The 13,501-nt window shown below is 36.8% G+C and overlaps 1 protein-coding gene across 4 annotated transcripts in view; it reads right to left on the bottom strand.

The window, feature by feature from the left end:
- The window catches only part of MAP3K5 (mitogen-activated protein kinase kinase kinase 5), a 227,139-nt gene that overhangs the window by 71,664 nt on the left and 141,974 nt on the right, over positions 1 to 13,501 (bottom strand). For all 4 annotated transcript variants that reach the window (XM_036871441.1, XM_036871443.1, XM_036871442.1 and 1 more), the window contains 3 exons: positions 9,298 to 9,405; positions 3,491 to 3,540; positions 1,074 to 1,169 (listed from right to left, as the gene is read on the bottom strand). In XM_036871441.1, coding sequence (XP_036727336.1) covers positions 1,074 to 1,169; positions 3,491 to 3,540; positions 9,298 to 9,405 — 254 coding nt within the window. The remainder of the gene's footprint in view (positions 1 to 1,073; positions 1,170 to 3,490; positions 3,541 to 9,297; positions 9,406 to 13,501) is intronic.

Here is a 13,501-nt window from a genome sequence, read left to right as displayed (position 1 = left end):
TTTTTTCTTTTACTCTTTTCAACAAAAATATTAATATTACCTACCTAATAAAGTTTATTTGAAAATTAAAATAGATATGAGGTCTGAGGTCAGTACTCCATAAATCTTAGCTATAATTATCACTGAAACAAATGAATAGCCTTGAGAATTCAAGCCTAAGTAGAAAAGTCGACCATACATGTGCTAGGAATTCTTTCTTATTTCCAAGTCTTTTTACTACACATTTTACAATAATAAAGATAAAACTCTAGCTAAGAATCTTAAATTAAACATACATATTTTTGGTACCAAGATAAAAATGATTGACTGTATATTGCAGCTAGCATATCAATCATTTATAATGGGGTCAAATAGTGATTATTTGAAAGAACAACCCCCAGCAAAATCTTAAGTCCATGCTGGCTTTTACCTGCACTTTGGTGTCTAAATTGTCACGCACTTCTATAGGTCCCCACAATTAGTCACTGTGTTCTAAGGGACCAGGAAGTACTTAGTTATTAGCCCAAGACAAATATACCCAGGGAGGTTAACCCAAACATACAATGCAGTCCATGGATTTTTGGATTATCTTTTATTGGTGTAGATTACATCACTGGCTCTTAGCTCAAGTTGTTCCTCCACCTAAAAATCCAATATAATTCACCGAGGGTCGGGCTCAGGCACTTTCTAGAGCCCACCAGTTGATTCTAATATGAACCAGAGCTAGGAGCCACTGTTGCAGACGATGGTGAGATTATTCAAAAGAATTCAAGAATGAAAATTTTGGTAATCACATAATACATGAGCACTTTAAAAACGAGTCATAACACTTGGCAATTAACTGGTAAATTTGGTTAACGTTTTGTCTATGGAAAAATAAATTACGACTAAGAAAAAGGTTGATTTATTAAAGAAAGGTCCCCAAATTCTCAGTTAAACATGGCACATAATTATAAGATATCAGTGCAAATGAAATATTTATATAAGCACATGGCCATGAATTCTTTACAGGAGCTACATGTTCATTCATTAATTAAAAGTAATGATCAGGTAAGAACAGTCTTTTTCACACATAAACAGTGACTAATACGTACTTTTTACAATGAAGTTCTGTACAGAAATAGATTTGGAAATCATCAGAATTGTGAAGCACATAAAGAAAACAGCATCGTTCTTCAAATTTAGAAATACTGAAACAAACAAAGAATTATTCACAGTAATCTCAATACTTCCATGTACTGTAATGAAAAATAAATATTTTTTATATTCAGTCCCAATTATGATATCAGTGTTGTTTATACCAAAATGTTATAAATAGCACTTTAAAAAGTGACATTCCCTGTACCACAACACTAAAATTATTTAATATTCTGAGAATTGTCCTCCTGCTTGTATCTGCAGATAATGTTGCTCTGGGGTATTGTAGGCACACAAGCCATGTGTCCTACAACTTAGCATGGGGAAGGGGTCTTGCCTGCCGTAGCACTAAACTGTGTGCTCGAAAGAAAAGCGTAAATATCAACTGGCTTACTGACCTTGGTGATTCTGGTTCCGTAAGATGTGTCGAACAATAAAATGCTTCTGAAGCTAGGAAGGCAATGTGTGGAGGCAGGTTAAGCACCTCATTATTGTTGAGATTATAAAGGAGTGAAGAAATATGAAACAGCACTTGATTTGGACTCAGCAAGTCGTTTGCTTTACAGAAATTGAAACAATTTTGAGTTTACCAGTCAGGCCATGCTCTTTTATGCCAAGGGTTGGCAACTATTTTCTGTAACAGGCCAGAGAGTAAATATATCAAGCTTTGTAGGCCACACTACTCAGTTTTGCTGTTGGAGCAGCCTTAGGCAATACATAAATGAATGAACATGGCTGAGTTCCAATAAAACTTTATTTACAAAAACAGGCAGCGGGCCGTATTTGGCCTGTGGGCTATATAGTTCTCCAATCCCTATTTTATGCCTCTGCATCTGCTGTTCCTTCCATTTGGAATGCACATCATTTTTGACCTTTTAAAGAAATTCTATTCACCATTTAAGGCCCACCTTAGACCTTACCCTCTCTCCCTTCACTACTTCTACCTGAAACAGAAAGACTTCCTCTTGCCCCTCTGGTCTTTGAACATATGTCTGTTAATCTCACACTGTACTGTCATTAGTTGTTAAATGTGTGTTGCCTTGCTGGGCTGTGAGTGCTTCAAGAGCAGAGTTCATGTCTTAGTCCTTTGTGTATCCTTAGCAGAAGAGGACTCAACATTTGACAGATAGCTGGTGCTCAATAAATGCCCATTGACTGAGCTGAGCAAGTCCTAAACTGATGCAAGACAAACTGCTGACAGCTGGATTTTCTTCTATAGTTTGTCTTCTATTTATAGAGGACGAAGTCAAGAAAAGTTAGCTCTCTTTGAAGTCACACACTGGAACTCAAGGTTCTCAACATATAAACCAACAGTAGCTGCATATAATCATTCCATGCTGATAAAGTGAAATTTATATTTACCATACTTTCCTAGATGGATGGCTTAAAAAGGCAGCAATAAGTAATGTCTTGCTAATGACTGGTCTTAAAAATTAAATATTAAGAGAGTAATGCTTTATTTGAGAAGGCATGGATTGGAAAGATATATAATGAGTCAGTCTGGCCTGTTTCTGTTCACATCATTCATGAGGTAACGGGTGTTTTTACCAGGCAAACTCCAATTATCAGTGACCCAGACGACTCTGCCGGTTCATATGCTCCAACAAAACCAATTACTATTATGCCAAAAGCAACAGAGTATTGTATAACTGGCACGCAGAGATCTGATTTTTCTCATTTCTGTTTATATGGGGCACACAGTAGTAAACACAACTAATTTGGTTTGAAATTTGCAAGAGGTGGTGTCTCATAAACTTCTGTAGAACAAGTATGTAAACATTTAACCAGTGGCTCTTGATTCTGAAATAAATCTCATTTCTAAACCCCAGGAATTGGCATTATGATGGCAATGTCAGAACTGAAGGGAGACACTGTAACCTCAAGAACACTTCATTAACGGTGACCTCAGGAAAAGTCATAGAAAAATGAATTCCCATAATCTCACCATATTAATATTAGCTACAGGACACAACCTGGCAGATGATATGTATGTTTTCAATACATCTAAAGAGAGATTAGTTCCTGGGATACCAAAAGACCAGAAAAACCATTCTCTAACATAAACCCAGCTAGAGAGGACCCCACACAGCTCACTTTTATCCTCACCTTGACTCTGGTCCACAGTTCACATTTATCTCTCTGCCACCACATTTTAAGTAGGTGACAAGTGCAGAGTCAGTTCAAACAGTGAAGGTTTTGTTGCAAATCTTTTTGTAATGGAGATAGTGAGTCTGAAGAAGGCTGAGCATTTTCATCAACAGAAGGATTCTTGAAGTTCTTTGCGCTTTTAAATCATGACTACAAGTCCTATCCAAGACATTCATACTCTAGAAAAACATCTTCTAAGTAAACGAAATGCACCAAGGAAACTTACCTCACTCCCCTGACAGAAGAAGCACTAAAATTCCACTCATGTATACCTTTCTAGAACACAGGGGAAGAACAACAACAACAAAGGGTGAGTCATCCAAATGAAAATAACATGACAGTAATTTTGTTTTATTACTTTTTAAAAATATACAGAGTCATTTTTCCTAGTGCATAATTCTTCACAGACAAACTATCCGGATGGAAACTGCAGTTCATTCTCAAGCCACAAGGGTGATATTTACTCTACTTAATAATTTCTGTACTTCAATAAAACAGCTTCCAAGAGAACCTAGGAGAATTAGTCTCATTAAATTCTAAAACTTGATTTTTAGCAGATTAACATAATAACTGTAGAGACTGAAATTTTCAAGTAAAAAACCCAGTGATCAAGGTAATTCAATTATTATAGGCGACCGATATTTCTTTTCTGAGAAAGAAAAACATTAATTTGAATAAAATCTCTTCAAGGTTTAAAGATAATTACTTCTGAATTATCTTTAGTTACATTTTCTGACTAAAATGGTGGTTCTATTTCTTCAGAAAATAGTTCAGCAAGTAGGTATGTGTGTAGACACATGTATATGGTCTCCATCATTGCTACAATGTGTTGTTACCTAATTTATGCAAAAGTCAATATGCTAATAAAGTTTAAACATAAGACATTTAATTATCATATGATAAACATGCATGATTTACAGGGCCAAGATGAAAAAAAAATGTGGGAATTTATTTCTTGAGCTTATTACTAAATCTGAGTTAAAATTAGTATTAAATTCATATGTATCTAAATTAAATAAATGACAAGCTAGATGGCATTCCCTATAAAAATATTTGTGACAACAATATATTGAATAGAATTAATAACAAAAATATTTTTCTGGAAATAAAGGAGTTGATACATGTATTGTAGTCAATTCTGTATTGTACTGTTTTGTAGTCAATTCTGATTGCAGTTCAAATACTGTATTGTAGTCAATTCTGATCGCAGTTCAATTCTGTAAATGTAAAACAACCAGGGAAACAAGCTCTTATCCACCCACTTAAAATACTGCCAGAGGCTGAGGTCTTGGCTGGGCTAGTGAAATGGGTAATGAAGCCCATGGCTCTGAGATGGCCCAGAACTCTCCTTTTGGCCAAAGCAACTCAAAAAGCCACAATTTATATCCACAGCACCTAGTTCTTTGCTAGGACCATGCAACTTAAAAATAGATCCTCTCAAACCCGAAGTAGATTTACTAAAAAACTACTTTCAATGCACATCAGTCAGGTCATGGGGATGCGACCTGAATTAACACAGAGCAAATGTTGCTGTGCACGAGGCCCAGAGAGGGCAGAGACCACAGAAAGGTACTCATGGAATGCGGCTTTCTTAACAGGAGTACAGAGGGACTTAAATTAAAACAGCAGCCTGCAGCTTCAGCTGGTAATTTGGAAAGTTGCTTCTAAATCCTGTCGGCCTCAGGTGACCTTCTAAAAATATGTGACCCAAGAGCTGCAGCTATTACCTGCACACTCCTTGCACACAATGCCGCCTTATCCTCAGAGCCTGCAACTGAGCTGCTTTCTAAGGCCATCCCCAGGATCAGGAGGTGGGGTTGAGTACGGAGCCGGCAGGGCAGTGTATAAACCTGCGACGGAACACAGCAACTGACAAACACCTGCAAGACAGCCCTGGTAAAATCTATTCTCCATCAGCCCTGTTCTGGGAACAGCTGAGGAGAGATTTCCCAGATTGACTGGGCTGGTTTTGTAGGAAAGAAGTAGGGCATTTCCAGAATTTTAGGTTCCTGGAAGGTTGTGAGTGTTGCCAGGAAATGTTCCATTTCAGTGGTGCAAAGCCCAGGGCCTGAGATGGAGTGATCTGGGATGAGGAGTCCTCTCTCCCCACCTCCCTTGCCTCTCACCACAGAGAGGCGCTGGTGAGCTATAAAAGCCAACAGGTAAGGTAAAAGTCTTCTGGGTCCGTGTGGGAATCAGGGGAAAAGGGCAGAGCAGAGGCAGAACTGGAGTGATAATTAACCCCAACAAGCCCCAAACCAACACTCAACCTAATCCAGTCAGCACAAGCACCATTTTCTTGGAACTGGTTAGCCTCAGATCCTATGCCCCGGCTAGGGCAAGAATGAAGACAAGGAGTTAATACTGAGCTAAGATGGTAGGAATTCCTGTGGCAGACACTGCTGGCTCCCCAGGCGACAGCCATTCCCTTCCTTCTTTGCTAAGAAAAAATGAATTTTGTTCAGGTTCAGGTGGCAAGGTTTAGGGACAGTGAAATTGATTCCCTAAATCGGCCATGGTAAGCCCATTTCCCTTGCTGGTGATTGCCTTAGGCATGGACATGTGATGTAACTTTTGGTCCAGGGGAAAGGCCCTAACCTTCTCTGGATGCTGTCCACATGAAGTGATGCTTGGAGTTGCTATTTAAGACCACAAGAGAAAAAACAAGAGCACACAGAGAAGCCAACCAGAATTCTGACACTGTTAAGCCACTGAAATTACCCCCAGAATGATCTACCTCAGAAGTTCTTGTAATATGGGACAATGTTTCCTTATTACTTAAGCCACTTTTAGTTGGGAATTTTGTAGTTAAAAACTTCCTTGATGGATGAGAGCATCATATCATCAAAATCTAGAATCTGGGATTAATATATTCCCCTAAGAAATTTCCTGGGTCTTCTCTGAGTGGCCACTGGTTGGAGCTGGAGTGAGGGAGGGGAGTCAACACTAAGTCCTCCACTGGGACCCTGTGACCTTGGCCTGAGAAGCCACCAGATAGGCCAGGAGTGCTTAGCTTCAAACCTCAAAGGAGGGGAATTCTAAATAACAATGATTTAAAATATCTTGCAAATAACTTCTCTCTTCCTCAGTCTAGGTTTTTCTTTCATGTATTCATGCAGACTTTCTTCAAGCACCAACTTACTTTAAGCAGCAACCAGGGAGAGCTGTTAAAAGACTGGGATTTCAATTAATTTGCCCCTGACCATAGAGTAACTCTCGAAGACTCCCTGAACTCTTGGGACTTGGTATAATGACCTTAAAGTTTTGAAAATTGCAATATAAAGTATATACTAGCTCGTATAACTGTTCATCCCACATTTTAGAATGAAAATACTGAGAGAGGGAGTAAAGAGGTAAATATGATAAATGAAAAGCAACACTCTGTTGTTCCACTTTCAGAGGAAAAAAATTAAACATTCTATGACCAAAAAATCCACTTCCTGTTTAACAGTAAGACCTATTAAACCTGTTGCTTATCTGTTATTTAATTATAGCCATTACAGTTGCTTTAAACTAATAAAATAATAACAAAGTTATCTTCATTGCTTGTCCTCATTCCAGTTATATCACTTCTATTTTAAAAAACAGAGAAAATGGCAGTGGTAATGAACACACTATGGATAGAAGGAGGGTTTGCAAAGAAACTGACAAGAATTTAAAATGGAAACAGATTGATTTAAGAAAGCTTACATTTTTGAACAAGGACTATTTTTAGCACTAAAGGTAATAGGCAGTGGGGACAATGCAAATGTAATATTTCTTGATCAAAAGATGGTAAAAATGGAAGCAGGACAATTCACAGCCTAAATCTATAAATCTTCTTAATGTACTAATTTATATCCTAATATACTTCTTAGCATAATATAAAAATTGTCTCTACAATTGTCACAAAACATAAGAGAATCAAAACAAGGCTAACTGTATTGAACATAGAACCTCCAGAAAAAGAAAATAATGACAACTGGAAATAGTACTCTTTTTCCAAAAGTTTCTGGCTTACTTTCTCTTCTTTTTGTGCCTTCCAAATAACTTCTGGCTCTCCACTCACTCTCAGGGCCTGGCTAATCGCTAATTCCTTTAGCCCCATTCTGTTTCCAAGTGTCCTTGGATAACCTTGCTCTTCCCAATCAAGCTTCTGAAAATCTCTCCCAGCTAATAACGTTCATGTCTCTAACCTCTCTTGGTTTTGTAGTTTCAAGTGGATGGCTACTCTACTTCTGCTTATGAGAACAAGTATGCATATAATTTAAAATAATGTAAATAAGACACTGTGTACTTTAAAACAAGGTTAATGAGATGCAAATAGATAGTTATATTAGTCATTATCAATTTCGTCATGATGGCATGACTCCAAGTGGAGTAGAGACTGGAGGTTCCAAGGACCCCCTCCTTCGGTTCAATTAATTTACCAGAGCCTCTGTCCCCTCCCTGGAAGTCAGGGGTGTGGGGATGAAAGTTTCAATCCTCTAATCAACTGGTTGGTTCCCCTGGCAACCAGACCCCATCCTTAGGTGTTTTCCAAACATCACCTCATTAACATAACAAAAGACACCTCTGTGGCTCTCAGCACCCAGGAAATTCAAGGGTTTTAGGAACTCTGTGGCAGAAACAGGGACTAAGATCAAATATATATTTCTTACTATAAATTGCAGTATCACAGTTCCCTAATATAACACGAACAACCTCCCAAATGATTGCTGCCATGTCATCTAAGGAGAAGAGCAGGGTTAAATTCTGGGTTTTCAATGTTAGGGTTTGCGTACTGCCGCCATTTTATTACTGTTGTTGTTACTGTTGTTAAAATACACTCAGCATTTATTATATGCCAGGCTCTGTGCAGTATACTCTACCTACATTATTTTGATTAATTTTCACAACTTTTGAGGTGGATATTATTATTATTATTCCATTCCACAGAGGTGAACACCGCAGCTTGGAGATGCCATGTTGCCCAAGGGATTTGAGCCCAGGTCTGTTGACTCAAAAGACATTTCAAAAAACTGACATTGACATTTTAAAAGACTGCAACCCCATACCCTCAAATAGACTTCCTCATTCCCTTTTCTGCTTTATTTCCCGCTCTTCACCATTTAATATGCCTATATCTTTTATTTATTTGTTTATCTTCTGGCTCCCTGAGTAGAAGGTAAACTCTTGGGCAGGAATCTGGCCTATTTTGTATACACTGTTTCCCTCGTGCTTAACACAGAGCCTGGTAGTGCCTGTCACAGACTAAGTGCTCCATAAAGATTTGTTGAGTGCACGGATGATGTTTAAGGAAAATGACAAGGGTATTTTACAAAGTAATTACAAAAAAACCCACAAAACTACTTTGCCGCCAAACTCCTCATTTCTGTGGTTTATCCTATGGACTGGAATCAGCTCTTGAAAAGTTTCTATTTTTTAAAAATAGTAGGATGATTTGTACATGCATTAAAACTGATGAAATACAGAAATGTAAGGATTATCCAAATGATGGTTATGAGTGGAAACGAGAGCATTTAAGATTCTTTTGAAAACCAGTGGCAGCGCGGCCCACCTCATGTTATACCCAGCGCATAAGTCAGTGGCTAACCTGAAATGTAGCAGCTACTCTTATAACCAACCGCCGAGATGCAATTATAACTCTAATCATACCAGTGTAAGACTAGAAATAGCGTTATTCTGACAGGCTTCCTAGAATTAAGATATGAATCTTTTAAATCATATATTTTAAGTATCAGGTCTTTGGCACATAATTTAATTTATAGCATGAATTTGCAAAACACAAACAATCCCATTTTGGGTGCCCTTTGGAGGGCTATGCCATCTATAATAAAAATCCAAACAGTTGAATTATATTTTATTAAGTGAGTGAAATCCATAACCAAAATTTAACAGTTTCTATATTACAGAATGTATTTATGCCAAGATAAATACACAGGAAGCTATTTCTTCTTAACTAATGCAGATATTTGCTGGAATATATAAATGCCTGAAGGGTCTAAAGTCCTTTGCTACGAATGCTCTTGTCTTAATAATTGCACAATTTACCTTGTCATCAGGAAGTACGTGCCAGATAGATATTGTCTTTTCCTCCACTTCATTGTTGAGAGACAAATACGAAGGTTGATAGATTTTGGTTGGTTCTAATATTAATACCTTGAAAATATAAGGCTAATGTTAGTGACTTAAGATTTAAGCCATTTAGAGCTGTTATAACAACACTGCACTGACACAGGAGATTAACGGATGAGGCTGAGTCCAACGCTGGAGTAAAACCATTTTAACTCCTGATTGTTGCTACCCCTATGAGTCCTTTGAGCATTTTATGGTATTAAACAATTATTATAAATTCCAATAATGCATCACCTTTCATTGCTAAAGAAATTAGAAATAAATTTTTGAAATCCATATGTTGGTTTGCTATCCCCAGGGAATCTACTAATGAGATATATATATATATATATATATATATATATTCAAAAACTTTTGTTTTATCTTACGATCAATACAGAATCTTTTATTTTAGTTTTTAAATTTTTTTTATTTTTTTATAGTTGATTTACAATGTTTCAGGTGTACAGCAAAGTGATTCAGTTACACAGATACATATCTATTCTTTTTCATATTCTTTTCCCATAATCTATTTCTATAAATATAAATGTGTCAAAGAAAGGCAGAAATGTGGTAAAACAAATAATTCTGTGCACAGAAAAGATTCCATATATAGAGTGTCACATACTTATTTTTGATTTTCTGTGGCCACACCTTATCATAAAGATGTAGTAGTATGGTTTTCATACCCTTATAAACGGATTGAGAAATGATTTTGATTATTATTGAAAGAGTTTTATATATAAACCAAAGAAATGAACGTAGTTGTATGAAATAATAAAATGTTTCTGCACTGCCTTCAAGATAAGACCGGTATCTTTAATAATGATTTATTTAACTTTGTGAGAGAAAGAGAGAAATAAAACTTGCTCCTGTTTTGGAGATATATGAGGGATATATGACAAGTGAGATGAGAATCTCCATCAAAGGATTGGATGATGTATTATATTATTGCTAATATCTCATATTAGGAGCAAATAACATTAAAATGCCACACGTGCCCTAATTTCAAAGGTGCTACAGATATTACCTATTTGTACAGACATTTAAAGGCACCTATCTAGCTCAAAATTTCTGTGCAGTCTTAAGTAGAAATACTTGGAAAGAAAAGAAAATACTTAACACTCAGAGAAACTGGAATACTTTTTTTTCTTTAAGTTAAGGTACAGAGAACTAGAGAAAGGGGATTAGAAAGACAAAATTTTCTTTACTCGAGCATAAAAAACTTTAAGGGCATAAAGAATTCTTGGTCAGGCTCTAGCTATGAAAATAAGATGGCATGTATCAAAATAAACACACAGTAAGAGCCCACTGGGGAACATAGTCTGATTCAGAAACATACTGTGTGAATCAAGGTCCAAATTCCCATCAACAGACAGCTAAGTGGCACCAATTAATAATAATGAAAATCATTAATATTCAATCTGAATTTGGCAGAAATGGTGCTCTCAAATCTGAGTATCCCAGTGTTTGTGAAATTAAAACGAATAATAGGGAATAAAAGGTGGGTTTCCCAAAATCGCACCCAAGTCACTCCACTGACAATGAGAACATTCCTTGTTCCCTAATGACGTGGCCTGCTATCTAACATTAGAAAAGCACAGCACAGATTATCTCCTGTATTCTTAAATGATGGTGGTATTGTCTCAAATATTTCTAATAGATGAAATCTGAACTATGTGTTTCTTATCTTGAGATAAGGAATAAAAACTGGTTGCAATAATTATTCTCTAATGCTCGCTGAGCCCTTTGAACTGGCCTTGAAACGACAAAATGTGAAGAACTTGTAGCACGTATTGTGGATGTCACAGAAAGCCTGAGAAAAGACAAGAAACAAGGAGGCAATTTGACAAAACCAGCAAGATACAACTTCCTAGAGAGTATACACATTCTTGCTTTTAGTTTCTAGTCTTTTATATTGGTTAACATTACAATTAACGGCTAACTTCTGAAGTGTGAAGGAAGACAGCAAGGCCTGTAAACTCTAAAGAGCAGATATTAAGTAGAGGTACATATCTAAGCTCCTATAGTGCCTGTGAAAGCACCACGTCCTCTTCTTCTTGCCTGACATTAAGTGATGGGTTGATGGTCTCCAATGTAGGAAGGAAAGAAAATATACACAGAAGAGAGGTCAGGAAAAAGAATAAATCAACCTGAACTCAAATAATAATAAACGATGGGACCTTTCATTTCCCAAAGAAACTTCTGTCTCTTTTCTTTTGCCCAGGGTCACACTTATTTCTTGGAAGCATGAGAATGGATATGGTAGTGAGATAAATGGAGACAATTAAATTAAATATTTTCTTTTTTTTTTTGTATTTTATTTTTATACAGCAGGTTCTTATCCTTTTTATACATATTAGTGTATACATGTCAATCCCAATCTCCCAATCCATCACACCACCACCGCCGCCTCCCCCACCCTGCTTTCCCCCCTTGGTGTCCATACGTTTGTTCTCTACATCTGTGTCTCTATTTCTGCCCTACAAACCGGGTCATCTGTACCATTTTTCTAGCTTCCACATATATGCGATAATATACAATATTTGTTTTTCTCTTTCTGACTTCACTCCGTATGACAGTCTCTAGATTTATTCACGTCTCCACAAATGACCCAATTTCGTTCCTTTTTATGGCTGAGTAATATTCCATTCTATATAGGTACAACATCTTCTTTATCTATTCGTCTGTCGATGGGCATTTAGGTTGCTTCCATGACCTGGCTATTGTAAATAGTGCTGCAATGAACATTGGGGTGCATGTGTCTTTTTGAATTATGGTTTTCTCTGGATATATGCCCAGTAGTGGGATTGCTGGGTCATATGGTAATTCAATTTATAGTTTTTTAAGGAACCTCCATACTGTTTTCCATGGTGGCTGTATCAATTCACATTCTCACCAACAGTGCAAGAGGGTTCCCTTTTTTCCACACCCTCTCCAGCATTTGTTGCTTGTAGATTTTCTGATGATGCACAATCTAACTGGTGTGAGGTGATAACTCATTGTAGTTTTGATTTGCATTTCTCTAATAATTAGTGATGTTGAGCAGCTTTTCATGTGCATCTTGGCCATCTGTATGTCTTCTTTGGAGAGATGTCTATTTAGGTCTTCTGCCCATTTTTTAATTGGGTTGTTTGTTTTTTAATATTGACCTGCATGAGCTGTTTATATATTTTGGAGATTAATACTTTGTCCATTGATTCATTTGCAAATATTTCTCCCATTCAGAGGGTTGCCTTTTCATCTTGTTTATAGTATCCTTTGCTGTGCAAAAGCTTTTAAGTTTCATTAGGTCCCATTTGTTTATTTTTGTTTTTATTTTCATTTCTCTAGGAGGTGGGTCAAAAAAGATCTTGCTGTGATTTATGTCAGAGTGTACTTCCTATGTTTTCCTCTAAGAGTTTTATAGTGTCCGGTCTTACATTTAGGTCTTTAATCCATTTTGAGTTTATTTTTATGTATGGTGTTAGGGAGTGTTCTAATTTCATTCTTTTACATGTAGCTGTCCAGTTTTCCCAGCACCACTTATTGAAGACACTCTGTTTTCTCCATTGTATATCCTTGCCTCCTTTGTCATAGATTAGTTGACCATAGGTGAATGGGTTTATCTCTGGGCTTTCTATCCTGTTCCATTGATTTATATTTGTTTTTGTGCCAGTACCATAATGTCTTGATTACTGTAGCTTTGTAGTATAGTCTGAAGTCAGGGAGTCTGATTCCTCTGGCTCCGTTTTTTTCCCTCAAGACTGCTTTGGCTATTCGGGGTCTTTTGTGTCTCCATACAAATTTTAAGATTTTTTGTTCTAGTTCTGTAAAAAATGCCATTGGTAATTTGATAGAGATTGCATTGAATCTGTAGATTGCTTTGGGTAGTATAGTCATTTTCACAATATTGATTCTTCCAGTCCAAGAACATGGTATATGTCTCCATCTGTTTGTGTCATCTTTGATTTCTTTCATCAGTGTCTTATAGTTTTCTGAGTACAGATCTTTTGTCTCCCTAGGTAGGTTTCTTCCTAGGTATTTTATCTTTTTTGTTGCAGTGGTACAAGGGAGTGTTTCCTTAATTTCTCTTTCAAATTTTTCATCATTAGTGTATAGGAATGCAAGAGATTTCTGTGCATTAATTTTGTATCCTGCA

The sequence above is a fragment of the Balaenoptera musculus genome, chromosome 12, assembly GCF_009873245.2.
Source record: "Balaenoptera musculus isolate JJ_BM4_2016_0621 chromosome 12, mBalMus1.pri.v3, whole genome shotgun sequence".
Taxonomy (NCBI): domain Eukaryota; kingdom Metazoa; phylum Chordata; class Mammalia; order Artiodactyla; family Balaenopteridae; genus Balaenoptera; species Balaenoptera musculus.
Note: the sequence above shows the minus strand (reverse complement) of the source record. Positions and strands in the feature narration are given on the sequence as shown.